The 22,128-nt window shown below is 40.1% G+C and overlaps 1 protein-coding gene across 1 annotated transcript in view; it reads left to right on the forward strand.

Moving 5' to 3' along the window:
- Kcnh8 (potassium voltage-gated channel subfamily H member 8) overlaps positions 1 to 22,128 on the forward strand; it is a 385,997-nt gene that overhangs the window by 307,636 nt on the left and 56,233 nt on the right. Inside the window, exons 9-10 of the mRNA XM_051153057.1 lie at positions 14,014 to 14,213; positions 15,294 to 15,543. Coding sequence (XP_051009014.1) covers positions 14,014 to 14,213; positions 15,294 to 15,543 — 450 coding nt within the window. The remainder of the gene's footprint in view (positions 1 to 14,013; positions 14,214 to 15,293; positions 15,544 to 22,128) is intronic.

The following is a 22,128-nucleotide window of genomic DNA, read 5'->3' on the forward strand; positions in this document are numbered from 1 at the left end:
TATGACTGAGGGGGCTCTCCTCCCCTACTATATGGTCATAGGCTCATAGGCTCTCTATCAAGTCTCACCTTGGTAGCATGCTTAATGTACCATTCATCTCTTGGGAATTCCCTGAGTCTGAATAGAAGGCATATTCTAAAAACTTCCAAAGTCAGTGTTACAAAATTTTACTCATACTAGTGTAGCAAACTTTGGATGCTTAATATAGTGTTAGTTTAAATAATAATAATAGTAATAATAATAATAATAATAATAATAATAATAATAATAATAATAATAACTCCAAAGAACATGTAATTTGCATTTTTTCATTGTTTTAAACATCCTCTGCGCTCAGTGCTTTGATGCAATTCTGGGGTAGTTCTTGCGGCAGGTCAGTGGGGTTGGCATCATTCCATTTAACCAATATGTTATTGCTCCATTTCCCCTAAACCCCAGACTCACTCTGTGATATTCTGCCTTTAAAATCTGGACTTTTATTCCACAAACTTTTCTACTGTGGCAGCCAACTTCCCTTCTGTGTGCTGGTGGGAGGCACCAGTGAGAGACTGGTAGGCAGGAAAAGGGACAGGGCTTTGTCTGTTTCTGGGGTGTAGCTTTCCTTCAGGAAAACAGCCTTCCCCCAACATCAGTGATAGCTTACAGCTTCCAGTCTTCTGACATACCTAAGAGACTTCTGTATTCTGGGCCTGCTGCCACTCCTCAGGTCAGTTACGGCTGTCTAGTGTTTCAACTCCAGAGGTCACAGCACCGCCTTTAACTACATCAACCCATCAGCACTGCTGTTTCAGCCCTCTGCTGCCAGAAAGAAAAAAAACTCCTCATAAAATGCCCTGCTGACTTCACTTACCAGGAAACTGGGACAGAGGGGAGGGCATCCTATTGGGACTCTAAATGAGAGAAGCATGGGAGAATAGCAAAATAAAATACAGAGGGTCCTAGAAACCTACAAATAGAACAATATGATAGGCAGATTTGGGCCCAGGGGTCCCGCTCAAACTAAGGCACCAGCCAAGGACAATACAGGAGGTAAACTTTAAACCCCTTCCCAGATCTACCCAGTGGTCAGAATATTCTCCACAGTTGAGTGGAGAGTGTGATATGACTTTCTCACGTACTCTGGTGCCTCACATTTGACCATGTCCCCTGGAGGGGGAGACCTGGTGGCACTCAGAGGAAGGACAGCAGGTTGCCAAGAAGAGACTTGATACCCTATGAGAATATACAGGGGGAGGTAATCCCCCTCAGGAACAGTCATAGGGGAGGGGAATAATGGGAAAATGGGGGTGGGAGGGAGGATTGGGAGGATACAAGGGATGGGATAAACATTGAGATGTAACAAGAATAAATTAATAAAAAGGAAAAAAATTTTTTAAATGCCCTGCTGAAATACTTAGCATACTCTGAACCTCCAGAATTAATGCAGGATTGATAGTACTGTCACTGACACCTTTCAAATGACTCCTCTAAATCTCTCGGAATTAAAGCCACTTTCCAAAATTACATATCCAAAAAGTAAAGGGGACAAGGTTTGATCCCACTTGAATATTTCTTTTTCAATACACAGAGAGAAACTTTACAGAACAACATACCTATAGCAGAAACATGGTAAGGGGCGGGTACAGATATGCATATCCATCCATCAGAGTGAAGTGAGTATTCCTAGACCAGACTTTGTTGGTATTGTATTTCCCAAAATCCTGTTTTGTCATATTTACTTAGCTGCCCTCAACCCCAAATATCAGTTAGAGTCATGGAAGACAGGACATAAAGAGTGTGCGGGACATACAGGTCTTCATCCACACAGTGAAAACAGAGTCTAACACTAGTTAGTTTGAGCAGCACCAGGCAAGGAATGCTTGGTGCCAAGACAGGGAGGAAGCCGAGAAGCAATAAGAGAGAAGAGGCAACATCTGCAGCTCTTCCTGGAAAGAGTTGCAGAAGCGGCATGCTGAAACTACCACAATTTTAACAGCCTCCTGGCTGATGCCAAGTGCTAACAGCCTAGAGAGTGGAGAACAAGAAATCTCATTTCTAAACAGCTACAGTGTGCCAGAACCCATGGTGGCTGCTTCACATCCAGTGTTATGATTTACACAATTTCCTCAGTGGCCCATTTTTCTGCTTAACAAAATGGCAAGCACTTTGCAAGTAAGCACAGTCTATGTTTAACTAACATTGCCCATGTTTCTTCTTCTCCTGATGGAAGTCCTATGATATGCTCAATGCTGAAGCCTGCTAAGTTGGCATTGGGAAATCTGTTTGGGCAACAGGACAATCTATCTATTGATCCACCTACCATATTAAGTGATCCTTGACCAGAAATTATCAAAGCATAAACGAATCCCTACTCTTCATTGAACATGGAAGCTGAATTGCCCACAAACCCAAAATATATGAGATATATTATATGATAATGTCACTTTGTTAATTCTTTCTTAAATACATTATGAACAAATTCCCTGTTGTAAAAGCAGCATGTAGGTGGCTTGGGAACTTGAGGTGACTTAACAGCAGGTGGAAACCGCATCACCATTGCTCTCATGCTAAATGACATAAGTGGGTTGAATTTCTTAAAGCTTTCCATTTGTGTTTGTGAGAATAACTTTATATTATTGTGAGAGTTACCCTGGGCTTAATGAAATGGTACCTTAATTTTAATATCTCCTAATTAGCAAATTACTTGCACATCATTGAGAACTAATTATAAAAACTCACGATATAGAGCATTTTATTCATGTAATTCTCATAACACAATGAAGCAGAGATTATTAATATTCCAAGTTAAACTAAAGGCCATAAAAGACTAGTGAGTTTAAATGCCAGGACTCACTAAGACCTGGCAATTTTTTGTAAAGTACCTATCATAATATCATATTTTACACATTTATTTTACTTATTTAAGTTTTATAAATATACACAAATGATTTATTTTAACAAGAAGAAGGTAAAACTTAAAATTTAAAGTGTATATTACTATGGACAGTATAGGGCATTTTATTAGGAATTCCTAACCCTACACAAAGCTGCTGAAGCTGGTCACTGTAAAAATAGTTACTACCAAAGCAGAAAGTAGCAATATTAAAGGAAAATGAAATACAAAACTCCAGATAAGTACCTAAGACAAATACCAGTGTAGACCTGTTGTATAAGCTTCTGAGTACAGACTTCTGAGTGAAGGTGAACCTACCTAGGAAGACTCAAAAGTCTTTGCTCCAACATCTCTTCAAAAGTCTCTCATGTTTTATAATTTGCACATGAATAAAATTATATTTCAAGTGGCTGGAGAGATGGCTTAGCTGATAGGAGCATCTGCTGTTTTATAAAGGACTTGGGTTTGGTTTCCAGCATGCCCAAGGTCGCTCACAACTGTCTAGAACTCCAGTTCCAGGATCCAGTACCCTCTGTGACAACAGTGGGCACTAGGCATGCATATGGTACAAAGGCATGCATGAGAGCAGAACACATGCATATAAAATAAAAATAAACAAATCTTTCAAAAGCCCACTTTTATATCCACATTTATATTTAACATAAGCATCTATAATTATGGCGTGTAAGCATAACTGGTATACAGGCAGAATATTCTAAGCTGCAAGCTAAAGATATTTAACAAAATCATTTTAAACTTCATACCAAGAAAAACCAACAAGAACCTTGAAAACATTATTTAAAAAGTAATTCAAGGGGAGACGCCGGCGCCAGACACGGAGAAGCTCAATGACCTGATCAAGCGGGCCAGGCTGGCCAAGGTCCATGCTTACATCATCAGCTCCCTCAAGAAGGAGATGCCCAGTGTCTTTGGGAAAGAGAGCAAGAAGAAAGAGCTGGTGAACAACCTGGGAGAGATCTACCAGAAAATTGAGCGGGAGCACCAGATCTCCTCTGGCAACTTCCCAAGCCTGCGCAAGATGCAGGAAGTCCTGCAGACCCAGGACTTCAGCAAGTTCCAGGCCTTAAAGCCCAAGCTACTGGATACAATAGATGACATGCTGGCCAATGACATAGCCTGACTGATGGTGATGGTGCGCCAGGAGGAGTCCTTGATGCCCTCACAGGCCGTGAAGGGTGGTGCTTTTGATGGCACCATGAATGGGCCCTTTGGGCATGGCTATGGCAAGGGAGCTGGCAAGGGTATTGATGATGTTGAGTGGGTGGTTGGAAAGGACAAGCCCACCTGTGATGAGATCTTCTACACACTGTCTCCTGTCAATGGCAAGATCACAGGCACTGATGCCAAGAAGGAGATGGTGAAGTCCAAGCTGCCCAGCACAGTGCTGGGGAAGATCTGGAAGCTGGCTGACATGGACATGGATGGCTGCTGGATGATGAGGAGTTTGCCTTGGCCAACCACCTTATCAAGATCAAGCTAGAGGGCCACGAGCTGCCCGCTGACCTTCCTCCACATCTCATCCCACCCTCCAAATGGAGGCATGAATAACAGCCCTGCCTGATATCTTCCCCAGCGATCCCCAGGGCTACTGGCACTTTCTACCTGCCAGCTCCTTGTCTGCCCAGGTGGGCTGGAGTCTGAAGGGGCAGAGATGGAGGAAGGGAAAAGGTCACCATTTTTCAAGGTCCATAAAGACTGAGTGATGTTTCCTCAGCTCTTAAATAGAAAAACCACCATCTTTGTTTTCAAGCTGTTCTGGGGTTCAGCAGGGAGGCATGGGTGATGCCTGGATGTGAACAGTGGGATTTTGTGCACAAGAACCATGATATTTTTAATATATAACATTAGAGGCAGCCTTCAAAAAAATAAATTAATAAAAATAAATAAATAAAAAGTAATTCAAAGGGTTCAGATAAGCCAGGCCTGATGGTGGCACACGCCTGTAACCCCAGAACTCAGGGAGGCAGAGGTGGGTGGATCTCTGTGAGTTTGAGGCCATCCTGGTCTGCAAAGAGAGTTCAGGACAGCCAAAACAGAAAAAAATCCTGTCTTGAAAAAGAAAGCTTCAGATAGCTGTTAGAGTTTATAAGTTACTAGTAAAGCCAATGTATAACTTATGATCAAAAAGTGAAATGAAAAACCATAAAGAAACATTAAATGTGTAGGAAAAAATTTTAACTAGAATTCTGCAAAACTACACAGAAAACTACCAAGCACTAGTGAGAAATTTTACAAATGGTTTAAGGTTGTTGGAGAGTACACAAAGTAATAAGGTCAATGTTGTAATGATACCAGTTTTACCCTGTTAATGTAAAGTTCCCATGTCATATCTGTAACAGAAGTCAACCCAGCTGTGTACCTGTGTGCATGTGTGTTTGAGGATGGAGAGGTGCTTATAAAAAGCAGTGGGGATCAGAGATGAAGCTGGGCAAAGCGAAGTATGAATAGACACAGAATTACATCTGCGTTCCAAGCACGGTGTGCATTGTGATACTACAGTCGTTAAGAAAATATGATGTTGGACGAAGAGCAGAGCAGTGAGCTGATGATGTAGAAGGAAGCTTAGAAAAAAAGGCCACGCCTATATCATATGACTGACTCTAGACCTAAATTTGAGGGTAGCACAATCAATAAATGTTGCTAGAAACCAGACAAAGAAACCTGTTGCAAGGCTGACAACCCAGGTTCAATCCTTCGAACCCACATGGTGGATGAAAATAACTGATTGCCATAGTTGTCCTCTGACATTCACTCATGCCACTTCCACACCCACCTATACATACAAATACATACATATATACATACATACATACATACATACATACATACATACACACATAGGTACGTGCATACATATACATGACCCAAATAAATAAATAAAGTATTGATATGTTTTAATGGGTCCAATGCATAGGTCTTCTTGTTAAAGATGACCTGGACCTACTAAACAGCATTAAAATTAATTCTAAATTGGATTTTGAGATAAAAAATGAAAGAATAAGCAATATGAAAACATTAAAACATATTCTCACAAATCTGGATTTTGCAAATGTTTCTAAAATAGGACATAGATACCTCATTGCCTTTACAAGGAATTATAAACTGAACTGTAGAGTCTCTCCTTACCAAAAGGCATTGCTAAGAGCTTGAAGAGTAAACTACGAGAATTAAAGCGTTTGCAAACACTTACTATGCAATGGCAGCTTTCTGGTGTGTTTTCTTTTTATATATATATATTATTAATCCATTCATATTACATCTCAATAGTTATCCCATCCCTTGTATCCTCCCATTCTTCTCTCCCTCCCACTTTCCCCCTACTCCCATCCCCTATGACTGTGTCTGAGGGAGATTACCTCCCCCTGTATATGCTCATAGGGTATCAAGTCTCTTCTTGGAGCCTGCTATCCTTCCTCTGAGTGCCACCAGGCCTCCACATCCAGGGGACATGGTCAAATATGGTGCACCAGAGTTCATGTGGAAGTCACACCCCACTCTCCACTCAACTGTGAAGAATGTCCTGTCCATTGAGTAGATCTGGGTAGGAGTTCGAAGTTTACTGCACATATTGTCCTTGGCTGGTGCCATAGTTTGAGTAGGACCCCTGGGCCCAGATCCGCCCATCATAATGTTCTTCTTGTAGGTTTCTAGAACTCTCTAGATCCTTCTATTTCCCCATTCTCCCATGCTTCTCTCACCTATATTCCAAATAGGACGGCCTCCCCTCTGTCCCACTTTCCTGGTAAGTGAAGACTTTTATGAGATATGCCCCTTGGGCCACTGCCCAGATATAAGTGAGTATATACCATTTGACTCTTTCTCCTTCTGGGTTAACTCACTAATTATGATCATTTCTAGCTCAATCCATTTGTCCACAAATTTTGGGAATTCCTTGTTTTTAATAGCTAAGTAGTATTCCATAGTGTAAATGTACCACAGTTTCTTTATCCATTCTTCTACTGAGGGACATTTAGGCTGTTTCCAGGTTCTGGCTATTATGAATAAGGCTGCTGTAAACATGGTTGAGCAAAGTTTCTTGTTGTGTGCTGGAGCATCTTCTGGGTATATTCCAAGGAGTGGAATAGCTGGGTCTTGAGGAAGCCTTATTTCCAGTGTTCTGAGATAGCGCCAGATAGATTTCCAAAGTGACTGTGCTAGTTTGCATTCCCACCAGCAATGAAGGAGTGTTCCTGTCTCTCCACATCCTGGCCAGCATATGGTGTCCCTTGAATTTTTGATCTTAGCCATTCTGATAGGTGTAAGATGGAATCTCAGAGTTGTTTTGATTTGCATTTCTCTGATGACTAAGGAGGTTGAGCATTTCCTTAAGTGTTTCTCAGCCATTTGAGAATTTTCTGTTTAGCACTGAGCCCCATTTCTCAATTGGGTTATTTGGTTTGGTAGTGCTTAATTTCTTGAGCTCTTTATATATTTTGGATATTAGATCTTTGTCAGATGTAAGCTTGGTAAAGATCTTTTCCCAGTCTATAGACTGTCGCTTTGTTCTGTTGACAGTGTCTCCTGCCTTACAGAAGCTTCTCAGCCTCATGAGGTCCCATTTATTAATTGTTGGCGTTAAGGCCTGGGCTGTTGTTGGTGTTCTGTTCAGGAAGTTGCCTCCTGTGCCAATGTGTTCCAGGCTCTTTCCCACTTTTTCTACTAACTGATTTAGCATCTCTGGTTTTATGTTGAGGTCTTTGATCCACTTAGACTTGAGTTTTGTGCATGGTGACAAATATGAATCCAGTGCATTTTTTTACACATAGACATCCAGTTAAACCAGCACCATTTGTTGAAGATGCTATCCTTTTTCCATTGAATAGATTTGGCTTCTTTGTCAAAAATCAAGTGACTGTATGTGTGTGGACTCATATATGGGTCTTCAATTTGATTCCACTGATCAACCAGCCTATTGCTGTGCCAGTACACTGCTGTTTTAATTACTGTTGTTTTCTAGTACAGCTTGAGATCAAGTATGGAGATTCCTCAGGAGGACCTTTTATTGTACAAGATTGTTTTAGCTATTCTGGGTTTTTTGTTTTTCCATATGAAGTTGAGAATTGAACTTTCAATGTCTTTAAAAAATTGTGTAGGTATTTTGATAGGGATTGCTGGTGTTTTTTAAAAGATATACGAATCCCTATGGGAAAACCGAGAAGCCTTTAAAACACATTAGGAAAACTGCATCAAGAAAATATTTTCAATATGTGAGTATGCAATAATAGGTTTACAAAGACACTACTCAGTGTCACTCATGTAGATGTAAATTAGAACCAGAAGCAGATACCGTGTTGCATTCCCAGGAACTGCATGTTTGAAAACACTGGAGTCCTCTGAGCTTTGAGAGACAACTGTGCTTTGGCTTTTCTGTGCTGTTAAAAGGGCATTTCTATCCAGTCACTAGTCATGGTATCAACACCCATTAAATATACATATGCCTGTACTCAGTGACCCAATGATTCCCCTTCCATGTCTATAACCAGTAGAAGTGTGAGTATGTGTGTATGTGACTGAGTATGCATTGTGTGCATGTGTGTGCATGTTCATGTATGTGCATGTGTGCTCTTTGAATCTTAGTTTCTTAGGTTTCAGTACATTGTCACTGATTCCATGACTTTGGGTCACAATGAGTCAGAACACCATGGTGCTAATCTCCTGTGGAGGGTTAGAAGGAGAGGAGAGAAGGAATCATGGAGGGAGGGAAGGAAGGAGAGAAAAAGAGAGAGGGGGAGGGAGGAGAGAGGTGGGGAAAGGAGAGGTAGAAAAAGGGAGGGAGGGAGGGAGAGAGGGAGGGAGAGATGGAGGGAAAGAAAGACTACCCATAGAAGAGTTATTTTTAGAATCTCCAGCAGGAATTACCAAGCTCATAGAAGAATGCCATTAACAAAATAAACAAGTAACTTATGCGAGCTATCTTACTGAGAATCATACCAGAATGAAGATGAAGCATGTTCTGAGAACGCATGAACGAATCACAGACACAACGCTGAGAAGCTGAGAAGCTAAACTAACAAGAGTACATCCTGTCTGATTCTGTGGAGAGAATCTTTAAAAGTAGAACAACTTTTGGTTGCAATGCATGTGATTTGTGACTGTAGCCAAATTTGGTGAGAAGGGTGGTTGGTGGCTCTGAGGAACAGAAGCTTTCCAGGGTGCTGTAAATATCTGGGTTGTTGATCTGAAAGGCCGCTCCTATGTTTGTGATCACTTCAGGAAATCTCATTGGGTTATGCGTTCATCAATAAACTTGGGGCAGGCAAGCTAAAAATAGTGTAGCTAAGTAATTGGAGAAAGTCATATTGTCCAACAGGTTGATGATAACCTCAAAGACCTTAGGGAAGCCATTTTGAAACCCTGCCATTTTCAAGAGAAGTGGGCATGAACTTTCTGAACCAGTGATGATACATTTTTTAGCCTTTTGTTTAATGTTATGAAACTATAAAAGAAATTGCAGGGTACAACTGATTCCTTTAGCTCGATAAATATCTATGCTGCATGACAATGAGGCCAAGTGTGCTAGATGGTGGGGAGGAAAAGATGCCTAAGAGCCAGTGCTGCCCTTAGGTTCCCAGCTTAGTGTAGGTGCTGCTGTTCTAGAAGATCATAGACCTCTTACCTGCTTCTCTGAAACTTGCTTTCTATTCTGATACAGATTTTTTTTAAACCTAGTAGATAGATACACAACAATTATGAATTATGCATAATTCATGACCAAAATGTAGTTTTCAGGATATATACGTTTTTTGAAACAATGAAGCTATGTATATCATTATTGACACTAAACAAGATGATGCATTAAGATAATTTTTCCATTTCCTTGAAAGGCTTTCTTTAAAAATTAGTATTAGCTGCCTGCAGTGATCTGTTAGGTTTGCTTCAGTTGGTGGGCCCTGATGGTCGGCTAAAGCTTCCTGGTGCAGATGGCTCCTGCACAAGTCCAGTTCTAATGGAACATTATTTTCATACTTCCCTTAGGTCCGCCAACTCAACACTCCCCCGCGTGATTTTACCGAACTTAGATGTGATTCCCCAAATTCAGGCCATTCTTAAAATGCCTTCGCAACGTTTGAATTCATCCTCTAAGAAACTCTTCTCATTTTGTTTTCTCTGCCTTCTGACATCCACGACCCAGTACACAGTTAAGAGAGAACGGAAATTTTCAGGTCAAGTAGGAGATAGGAGGAAAGACATAACCAACAAGGTTGCAAAGGTTGAGCTCTGGTCTCTTTTCCTATCAAAAGAAAAGAGCTCCTATGCAGACTCTTCAACCACTGCACAGTAACTGTTACACTGTAGCTGTAATGCTGTGCATGGGAAAGCAGTGGTTCCCCAGCTCAGAGAAGGAGCCAGCACAGTGGAAAGGAAGAAGAGGAGAACCAAGGCAAAAGCCAGCTCCAGGCTGCACTGTGGGCTCCTTTTCACCTGACACCTCTTTACCTTTTCCTGAGACCACAATTGGGAAGCTTTTCTTCAAAGACCTAATACTGAGATAAGATTGTACAAAATTAATTTTACCCAAAACTCCTACACAACAGAAACGAGTCTCCAACATACTCAGCAGGCCTAGCACTCAAGAATCATATATTTCAAATTTGCTGAGATAGAAGGCAAAGTGAGGCATAATTTCCAAACTGACAGGGATACAGAAGTTTTTTGAGTCAAATTTTCACAGAAGATGGAATGACTTTTGCCTAACAGTTGCGCACACTTTCAGCAAAAACAGAATGAGTGTCAGTGGCAAAGAAGGACCATCCTAATAACTTGGGAAAATGAGGGGGCAGGGAGGGAGAGATGGAGGGGAGAGAGAGAGAAGGAGGGAGGAAGGGAAGGAGAGAGGAGAGAGGGCAGGAGGGAGGGAAGAGAGAGAGGGGGGGAGGGAAGAGAGAGACAGAGAGAGAGAGAGAGAGAGAGAGAGAGAGAGAGAGAGCACTGAGGTTTTATTTTAATTTCTTAATTTAGAAGTGGTTCCCTATGCAGAAATAAGATTTTGAAATTGGGGTGACTCAGACAGACGAGTTACTTCCAACAACACTTATGAATGCTACAATTAATCCAGTAATTTATTTTATTGATAATGTACAATTAGGATGCTAAATGGTCTGAACGCAATACTTCTCTCAGTTTAAGTGCTTTACACATTATAATTAAGCAAAGCAAAGTTAAAATCATACACATAATTAAGAAAAGGGATATTAAAATAAATGAAATAGGCTTTTTCTCGGCACTCAATTTATTCTCTGGAAGAAGACTATTGCACACAGTTGAAGATGGCAGAGCTTCCAAGCCTCGCCCATCAGCATAGCGGAGCTTGGGATCTGAGTCTAATTTCTTTGACTTGGAGCAGAATCAGTTCTTTTCTTCAGTTAAATTTTTAAAAATATATTTTCTTCCAAGTAAAATATTTAAGCCTCTGAGCTGTTGTGCTTTTAAAATCACACAGAATAAACTACTTGGAATCCACCAAACCACACACTATGAAGTTACTAAGATATATTCATTTTTCCTTTAGATATTTTTGGACATTTGGGAAGCATTCTGCTTCTGTGTTCTTATGTGTTCTTCTTGTATGCGGCAGGCCCTGGTTGAGTATTTCTTGAATTCTTTCATCAAGAAGTGATTTCTACCAAGAGTGATGTAACTCTTCAAGATCCAGCAGCAAAACCTTAAATCCTTTCCCCAAAGCCTTACTCCCTGAGTGCACTGACACTTGTAATATTTTGCACTTTCAAGGGAAAAATTAACAGGAATAAGCAACTACTGTATCACACATATACTAGATACTTCCACGCAGATCGAGATCCTCAGCTCAGAATTACAGCTGAGAATAACACAACAAGTAAGATAATAGCCTGCCTACGTAACATATGAAGAAAATGTGGCCTTGTAAAGAGATTTAGCTTGGTAAGTTCACACAGTGAGGAAAGCCGGTATTCAAACCTAGATTTGTCTAAAGCTGAAACTGGTATTATCTATGCACTGTTGTATTGCCTCCTGGAGACAGGGTCCAGACTTAACTCTATTCAAGTAACTTTTACAAATTCTAACATCTTGTTATTAAAATGTGACTTTGTAGGCATGGTGGCAATCAGTTTATGGAAAAATTATGACATATGACTTGCTACAAAATTTTAATTCCAGTGCTAGATTTAAAAAAATGGAATGTACACATCAGCATTTGTCAATGTCTGGTGCGACTATGGAGCAAAAATAAATTGAACTGGAGCTGTCCTGAAATAGTCAGGATACGTTTGTTCATGTGTTTACATGTTTGTACTGTATGTAGTTTGGTGCTAAGAAACTTCTACTGCTGTTCCTCTCACAGTGATGTTATGGTACCAGAACCTTTTGATAGGTCCTTCCAGATGATCTATTATTGTTTTAGTCTCCTTTTAAATCAAAAACTATCAAAACAGGAGATTACTGCAACTGTTGTCCTAATCCAGGCTAGGGATCAGGATCAAATCTGATGTCACTGTGAATGGATCTATCTACAGGTGTAAAGAGCCCAAGCTCTGTTCCATCTTCTATTTCCTTAGCCTTAGGTAAAGTCAAGCCCTCTTGGGTCATCTACTGGTATTTACATCATCCGTTCTCATTCCCTTCTGCTAATGGCTATGGCATGCAGAATCCTACAATATCTTCTCGGCCCTTTGCCAGTTACTTCCAAAAGTAGAAAAATCTCCTGACAAGCCCAGTCTTCTAACTATGATTCACTCTACAAGAAACAATATTCTCCACCCATCTCTCATTGACCCCATGGTTCTCCTGAACAAATGCTTGCATTTTTGTCAAACTCTAGTAGTAGTTTTAGGCATGGATCGGCTTAATGAAGCTAGGGATGTTACTTAGTATGGTGGTCAGCTTTCACTGTCAACTTGACACAATCCAAAATATCACCTTGGAGGAGAGTGTCAGAGAGAGATTGCTACATCTGCTTGGTTTGTGAACATGTGTGTGGAAAATTTGTTAACTGATGTGGGAAGACCCAGCCCACTGTGGGTGGTACCATTCCCTATGCAGGGGTCCTGAACTCTGTAAGGGTGCAGAAATTAAAGAAGGAGTCATGTATGCATCCATTACTCTTTGCTCTTAACTGTGGATGTGACATGGCTAACTGTGTGAAGCTCCTGCCTTGGTTTTTCCCGCAGTGATGGACTACAACTTGGAATTTTAAGCTGAATTGAATTCCTTTCACCTCAAATTTGCTTTTGGACTGGATGTTTTGGTATAGCAACACAAATGAAAGCAAAACAAGTGACAAGCCTCACTGAAACAAAGGATCCCTGTATAGGTAGTGGGCTGGTTTACCAGAACAATGGCAGTGACTCTCTGCCAAAGCACCTGTGTTTCAGCATATTTTTTGTGTCCTTCATAGTCTCAAAATTTAAGATCTCTCCCTTAAATTTAAAGTGCTTACAAAGCTTAGGTGAGGATGCTTATACCTCAGCTTCTCTCTTCAAGGAATTTGTCACAATAATAATAATAGTAATAATAATAATAATAATAATAATAATAATAATAATAATAATATATTAATTATATTATATATATAATTATAATAATATAATAAATTAATTCAACAAGTACTATGCTACTGGGCTATATCCCAAGCCCTTAATGTGATAATTTTTGGTCTGTGAAACTAAAATTCCAACAATGGCTACCCAGCTTTTATAATAGGCTTGTTTTTCAAAATATATCTCTTAGTACAATAGAATAATATCTAGCCGTAAATTTATAGCTTACCCTATAAGACTGTCAACAGAATTGTATCATAGCTACTAAAATAATACTTATTTTAATAAGTACTCTTATTTTGATAACAGGTCAAAGTGAAAGTTTTCATCCACAATGAAAGCTAACAGGTTCCATGTATGTCAAAGGGCTATTTCATACGCTATTATTTTTAAAGCTATTTTTACTTGGATCAAGCCACACGAAGGCAAAATGACTGCTTCAGGATGTACCTTATGACAGAGTGGTTGTGCCCACACACTCCTAGTAATAGAATCCTATCAGTATGGCCACGTAAGCATGCTTTCCTCTAACCCATCCAGGAAACAGACGTAGATGGTAAGGGGGCCTCTGTCTTACTATGCTGTGTCTGTTGTGCTCTCTAGCCTTGATGCATGCCTTGGTGTTTGGGAATGTGACTGCCATCATACAGAGGATGTACTCCAGGTGGAGTCTGTATCACACTAGAACCAAGGACCTAAAGGACTTCATCCGTGTGCATCACTTGCCCCAGCAGCTCAAGCAGAGGATGCTTGAGTACTTTCAGACAACCTGGTCGGTGAACAATGGGATAGATTCAAATGAGGTAATGAGCATTTCTTGTATTGACGTTCTCAGACAGAAAGGACACGTTGTCAGATAAAGGCAAGGCTTTCTAATACAGACGTAAGAGAGAGACACGTACAGGCCTCTTGATCTCTGCCTTTCATCCCTCATGGGCCCACAACCCACCTTTCTTTATGTGTTGTGATTGGTGTTTTCACAGGGCACTCTGTGATGACAGGATTTCATAAGAATTTGCAACTATTTTCATTTTCATTGCGTTTTTCAAAGTATTCATCCTTAAGGCTGTTTAATGTCATAATATGAGGTAAACACTTAATGTAAACTTACCACACTGATCCATAAAGTTAGAAATATATATGGGCAAAATTACATCTGTAGAATTTGAGAAACAGCCTCAAGCAACCACTGTGTAATATACTGGATGGATCAAACAACTAGTCCACCAACACATCAGACAGTCCAGTAAAAAAGTAACCAAGTATTCTTACAAATACCTAAAAAATAGTGCATTTTTATACATTCCATATTTTTTGTTTGTCCTCATCCATCAATGGGCTCCCCAAACATTTCAATAAACTTTTATTCACTATGGAGAAAACTGAAATAAAGACATTTTAGGGCGTGAATGGATAGAACAAGGGGTCAATATATTAAGTGAAATAAGCCAGACTCAAAAAGACAGATACCTCATTTTTCTCTCATTTTGAAACCTAGTAATCAGTATTTTAAGAGTGACAATTTGATCTCTGCATATGATCATGACACCATGACATGTTAAGAAAGGCCAGTGGGTCCAAGTTCCTATATCTATCACAATAGGAGTCTTGACAGAAGTGTTGCAAGCTTTTTTACCAGGACATTTTAGAAATTTAAAAATTGCTTCAGATTTATTATCTGCTTATTATTCTGTGGTACATAATGAAAGTCAGAGTCACTACATAACCCTGGAGACTGTACAGAGGAAATCTCAGAGACTATGTCAACCTCCTCTTGTAAAAGGCAGTTGACTCAAGTAGGATGAGAGCCACTGATGCTTTGGAAAGTCATTGACCAGACCCAATCACCACAGTTTCCTCTCTCCTCTCTTCCTCCTCAACAGCTTTTGAAAGACTTTCCGGATGAGCTGCGCTCTGACATCACAATGCACCTGAACAAGGAGATCCTACAGCTGTCCCTGTTTGAATGTGCCAGCCGGGGCTGCCTCCGGTCTCTGTCTCTCCACATCAAAACCTCATTCTGTGCGCCGGGAGAGTATCTGCTGCGCCAGGGAGATGCTTTGCAGGCCATCTACTTTGTGTGCTCAGGCTCTATGGAGGTCCTTAAAGACAGCATGGTGTTGGCTATTCTAGGTAAGTTTTGGCTGAAACATTTCTCTGAAATTTTACACTGGAACATGAAAAACACGAAGTAGGAAAGGGGAAAATGTTAACAGGATTTGACAAATTACAGATATATACATGAACTCTCTATTGGATTCAGTTTACCTCACTGTTATATACAGCGTATCATGATTGTTATACCAAGTTCAGGTGGTATAAATAGCATCCGCATTTCACAAGGTAGTCAATGCCCCTTTAGTTAACTGTATCCAGATTCTATAAGTAGTGTAAGTCTTTCTGGTTTCTAATCACAACCCATACAGCCTGCTTTAGAGAGGCAGCTCTGTCCTCATGGAGACTTTCTGTATTTTGTGGAGAACCAGTCCAAAGAACACTAGAACTAGGTTTCATCTATGCCAGAAACAGTGCAAAATTTATTTAACTTCAAGAACAAACTTCATCACAGCCATTAACCTGATACTGCTAGGGTGACACAGCCTCCCTTTAGTTTCTCAAGGAAAACTTATAGCTGGAAACTCTGTGCCATGGTGTTGACTTCAAATACTAGACATAATTATTTTTTTATTAAAATATAAAGGGCGTCTGGCAGAAGATGATATGTGGGCTAATATAGAAAAATTCTTCTCCTAAATCTATGGGAGTTTCTTTTCAAATAAGTTTTCATTGGTTTATGGAACCAGTCCTTATGGCACAATGGTATCAGCACTAAGAGTGTGCTATGACAGAAATTTCTAGAAATTTTGCCCTTATGGTGATTAAAATCAAGAAAACGGCAAGATGGAAAACTTTCCCAAGGCAATGGAAAGGGGTGAGCATCAGATGAATCCAGGGTACATTTTTAAAAGCAATGTTTTAACTAATGTCTAAGATCATGTCAGTATATGGTTAATGCAGTACTTTTTATTCTAATTTTCCAAGTAAATAATTTGTGACAACCCCATGCAAAGTATTTTGACACATGGAACATTTAAACCTCCACAGAATGTAGACATGGATATAAAACCATTTTTGTTTTCCCAAAACTATTCTAAATTCTGGGTGAAAAGACACTGCCCCTTCCTTGTCTAAAGAATACATATCATTTTATGTCAATACTGTCAGCTGGCTCCTGAGGTGGTAAGCTCCAAGATAGGTTATGTTTTGAAAGGGAGAAGTGATGATTGTTGTGTTCCTAGGATGAAGTGGTGTTTTAGGTCCACTATCAAGTCTTAAAATCTCATCAAATCTAAATGTGTTCTCTAAATTCGACTCCTGAAATCCAGTCCTTGACAAGATGGAATTATGAGGTGGGAACCTAGGATGTGATTAGTCTCTTCCAAAATGGGATTATAAAGAACTCTCAAAGAGCCACCTGCCCTTTTCTATCACCATATCACAATGCTAAGTCAACAGGTAAGAAATAGAAGGCCGCCCCTTATTAGACGCTGAACCTGCCAAACTCCTGATCTTGGATTTTTCCGCTCCAGAATCATCAGAAATAAATTTCTGTTGCTTGTGATATCTTAGTGGCATTGTGTTACAGCATAGATAACAGCCTATGATAGTGTGACTGCCTCAACTAAAGGGGAAGAGCTGAAAGTTGGGGAAAAGCTGAGACTGGGGAAGAGCTGGAGGCTGGATGCTTACAAAGCCTGTGGCTTTCTTTGCTTCCTGTGGACTTCAGTTTCACTAACAGAGGAAAGTTGGAATTTGCCCTTTAACATTTGGCACAGTTTTTACGAGCTAAATGTTCTCCTTAATGCGCAGAAGATGCTAAAACATCCCCCTCACCACACTTCCCAATTTGAAAAGTTAAAGGACAGTCATTCTACCATTTTTTAAATTCTGAATTAGAAGTGGCAATAATTTCTAATCTGCTTCCAAAACATTGCTTACATCATATTTTCCCGTGGGTTTCCCGAGTACCACTGCAACTTTTATAGCTTGCTGATTTGCCTATTGATATGCCCTTCTTTTTTTAATTTTTATTAATTTATTGTTACATCTCAATGTTTATCCCATCCCTTGTGTCCTCCCATTCTTCCTTCCCTCCCATTTTCCCTTTATTCCCCTCCCCTATGACTGTTCCTGAGGGGGATTACCTCCCCCTGTATATGCTCATAGGGTATCAAGTCTCTTCTTGGCAACCTGCTGTCCTTCCTCTGAGTGCCACCAGGTCTCCCCCTCCAGGGGACATGGTGAAATGTGAGATATGCCCTTCTTTTATTAGAGCATCTGGCTACTTTTTAAAAACATTATGATATGGCATACATTCAAGAAGATATAATACATCATTTAAAATAGCCAGGCTTTTCTTTTTAATTCCTGTCCATTTTAAAATCTGGTAACTAGCAAGTTTTGGAAATGAAAGATTAAGGCACCATCCATCACATTAGAGGAAAAAGGTACAAACTTAATGGCTTCTATGTGACTGCTTTAGCTTATAAAACAGGATTCAATAGTAATAATTCTTATAATTAAGCAATTACTTATTGTTGAAAGATTTACTACATTGCTGTTTTATTCTCTGCCCCAAATCTCTTCATGAATTGTGAGTTTTATGATGACATTCCCTCCTCTGCTCCTGCCAGATATATCAGATATATATATATATATATATATATATATATATATATATATATATATATATATATATAGTGTAAGTTCAGCTTGTCCCATAACCACTCGAAACTGTGATGTGATGCTCGGGCAACACACCAGTGAAGTTCCAAGACTAACATGTCAATAGGATGGTAGACTGTCTCCATCCCAACATCATTTCATGTGGCTGGCTTAACTCACGCTGATCTACTGAAGACACAGCTTCAATTTGGTCTCTAGTTACTTAACAGGAGTTCATTCTGCCATTGAAATGAATTAGTGGTCTTGGGAGGAAGAAGTGTTTATGCGTCAACTCAAAGAACACCATCTTCCAATCAACACAGAAAGCCTTGCAGACGGTGCCTGGAGAGAGTTGTGACAGGAACTTGTAATGAAAATAAAGTCTTTTCGCCTTTTACAACTTTATTCCAGTTACTGCATTCCCCACTATTCTTTTTTCACTCCTGTTTGAAAGGATATAATAATGCTTGGTAAGCAGTGTCTTGGAAAATGATATTTATCTTCCTCCGTGTAATTCAACATTCTTTTTGTTGTTGTTGATATTATTCTTGCTCTTCAAAGACAGGCCAGCTGTACAAACATGGAGACTACCCGCAACCTAGAAGGGACAGAGAAATCATTCTTTTCTTTCAGAAATAAGAATAGTGAGACTTAGAGTAGTTAAGACATTAGTTCATGAATCTCCTTCTTTCTGTTTTTTTTTTTAATTTGTTCACATCCCAATTGTAGCCCCCTCCCTCATCGTCTCCCAATCCTATCCCCCCTCCACTGTACCCTCTCCCTCTCTCCCCTAGCTCTCAGAAAGGGGAGCCCTTCCCCCCTAACATCTGACCCTAGCCTACCAAGTCTCATCTGGACTGCCTGTGTCCTCTTCCTCTGTGCCCTGACAAGGCTGCCCCACCAGAGGGAAGTGATCAACTACATGGGGGCCAGAGTCCATGTCAGAAGTAGTCCCTACTCCCAATATTATGGGACCCACAAGGAGACTGTGCTGCGTTTCTACTGCATCTAAGCAAAGGGTCTAGGTCCTCATCATGCATGGTCCTTGGTTGGTGCATCAGTCTCTGCAGCACCCTCCTCCTCCACCGGATTTGTTGGCTCCACCAAGCCAAACAATCCAATTTTTAAAATGGAGTACAGAACAAAACAGATAGTTCTTAACAGAGGAATATTGAATGGTCAAAAAACACTTAAAGAAATACTCAATGTACCTAGTCATCAGAGAAATGCAAACCAAACCGACTCTGAGATTCCATCTTACACCTGTCAGAGTGGCTAAGATAAAAAACTCAAGTGACAGCACATGCTGTAGAGGTAGAGAAAGGGAAACACTCCTCCATTGCTGGTGGGAGTGCAAACTCATAAAACTACATTGGAAATCCATCTGGCGTTTTCTCAGAAAATTGGGAATAGTGCTACCTCAAGACCCAGGCATAGTTCACGAATCTCAACAAAAGGAAGGAGGGCTCCACAGGGAGTTACTGAGGCAGGGAGGCCTAGCCAGAGCTCAGGGTGAGGCTCAAACATTATCACCAATGCTCCATAAACATTCACTGAACCCAAAAACAAAACTGGAGTTATTCCCAAGGTGCCAAATTTAGCTATGTGTTGGTGGCATTCTTTTGCATATAATTATACCACAGAAATGGTAAATATGAATGTATAGTCGCCTTGATGCTGCCCCAAATGTCCTTGGCATAATAAAATCCTATATATGACACTGTCCTGTTAATCATCCTCAAATAGACAAGTGTCAAGAGTCACTACACTGATGACTTCTTGGGCATGATTATATCTCATGTCCATCCTCAGCTTTGAATTTGTTCTGCAACAGTATAAATTTTTAACATAACATTCAGAAAATTATAATTTCAAATTTAGCAATATTAGTGACAACAGTAAGTCAGGCTTGAATTTGCCCAGACAATGTGGCTTTTTATCACCTCCAGAGCCTAAAAGTATAGTCTACAGTCTGTTTTTTTCCTTCTGCCAAAATAGACTCAATTTCATAGTGTAAATAAAATATTAATTGAAGTTAATTTTTATATAATTCAATAATTTATCTTTATATTTAATACACATTTTGAGTATCTCTAGCATGTGTGATTAATTTCATGTTTTATTTTACTGACAAATTAAATAGCATGCACTTTTATGAGTTCCATGCCAGGAATTTTGTTTCAGACATTCTGAGCACAATAAAGCATGAAATTTAGAAATTTAAAATTTAATATGACTTTCTCACGTACTATGGTGCCTCACATTTGACCATGTCCCCTGGAGGGGGAGACCTGGTGGCACTCAGAGGAAGGACAGCGGGTAGCCAAGAAGAGACTTGATACCCTATGAGAATATATAGGGGGAGGTAATCCCCCTCAGGAACAGTCATAGGGGAGGGGAATAATGGGAAAATGGGGGGGGAGGAATGGGAGGATACAAGGGATAGGATAAACATTGAGATGTAACAAGAATAAATTAATAAAAAAAAAAGAAAAAAATTTAATAGAATATGGATGTAGGACAGTTTACTTGATAACATTTCTTTTAAATTTTTGTTTATGCATATGAGTGCTCTGTCTACATATACATCTGCATGTCAAAAGAGGACATCAGATCTCATTGTAGATGTTTGTGAACCACCATGTAGTTGCTGGGAATTGAACTCAGGACCTCTGGAAGAGCAGGCTGCTGAGCCACTTCTCCAGCCCACTTGATAACATTTCAATGCTATCTCTTGTTTGGTATTAAGACTGTACAGCTATTTGTCTCACTTGTTTAAAACATAGCAAAGAAATTGATTCAGATTATCATAGTTAGTGCCTGGGAATTCTGCTCTTTCTGAACAGACACAGAAGCCTCTCACTAGATACCAGAGTTAACACCAGTGCACAGTGCTCTAAGTGAACAGACTTGTTTCTCCAGCCCATGTTTGTCTAAGAGTTAAAGGTTTCTTCTTGTTATTTGTTGGCTTCTGGGTGACTTTGTGGCTGTGTCTAAAGTATATCAGAAGAAAAAGTCAGTGTTTTGGTTTTTTTGTTTTGTTTTGTTTTGTTTTGTTTTGTTTTGTTTTGTTTTTGATGCTTGAAGTTATTTCTCCTTTCTGATACTATGAACTCTTGAAATCATTTAAAAGACTTAGGTGATAAATCACCCAATATTAGCTCATCAACAAATGTTAACAAGTAAGTTGGACCCCAGAAGCACCCTAATTACTGTAGACAGCAGTGCTGTAGACACTAGTACTGTAGAGAGACTGCAGTACTGCTGCCAAACACTAACGGAGCAGTCATTTAAGACACTAGTTCTTGTCTGTTCACATCCTATCCGGGTAGAGAAGGGCATTCATACACTGCTGTAGAATACAGCTGGGTGCCGTGCTCCTGTGTTACACACTGCTGCATGCAAACCACGGCCCACAGTGTTCAGCCCTTACCCCTTCCTCCTGACTCAGAAGAGGGATAGAGAGTTCCTCCTCCCACTTTACCCTCCTGTCTATCTTATAGACATGGTCACTTGTAAATGAAAGAACCCTGGTCTGCTGAATACCACACTGCTGTTATTACCAGACGTCCTGGGCTCCAGTCAGTATGCTTCCTGATGTACTGATCTGAAAAGCTCAGAGCCATTTTCCCACCCAGAAAAATCACATTTTTTCCCTACCATGTGGAATGGTTAAAGTGACTGTGACAAATTGACTTGCCCAAAGTCATTTGTCAAATCCAGAGAGCTGCTTAGAGGCCATGGATGATCTGTGTCGCTAAGGCTAGCCACTCATGTCCTCTAGACCAGTGCTTACAAACAGTGACAGTGTTATCCACCAGAAAACATCTAGCAACGTTTGAAAGTGTTAAACATCTAGAAGCCCACAGCAAAAGAGCAATTGAGCCTCAGCTCTCAGTGCTGCTGAAGTTAAGTAGCTCTGCTCACGTCGATCTTCTCTTTCTCATGTACACTGAGAGAAATGGAAGCTGTAAGGTAAAGGAAGTGACTGGG

The sequence above is a fragment of the Acomys russatus genome, chromosome 11, assembly GCF_903995435.1.
Source record: "Acomys russatus chromosome 11, mAcoRus1.1, whole genome shotgun sequence".
NCBI classification, from domain to species: Eukaryota; Metazoa; Chordata; class Mammalia; order Rodentia; family Muridae; genus Acomys; species Acomys russatus.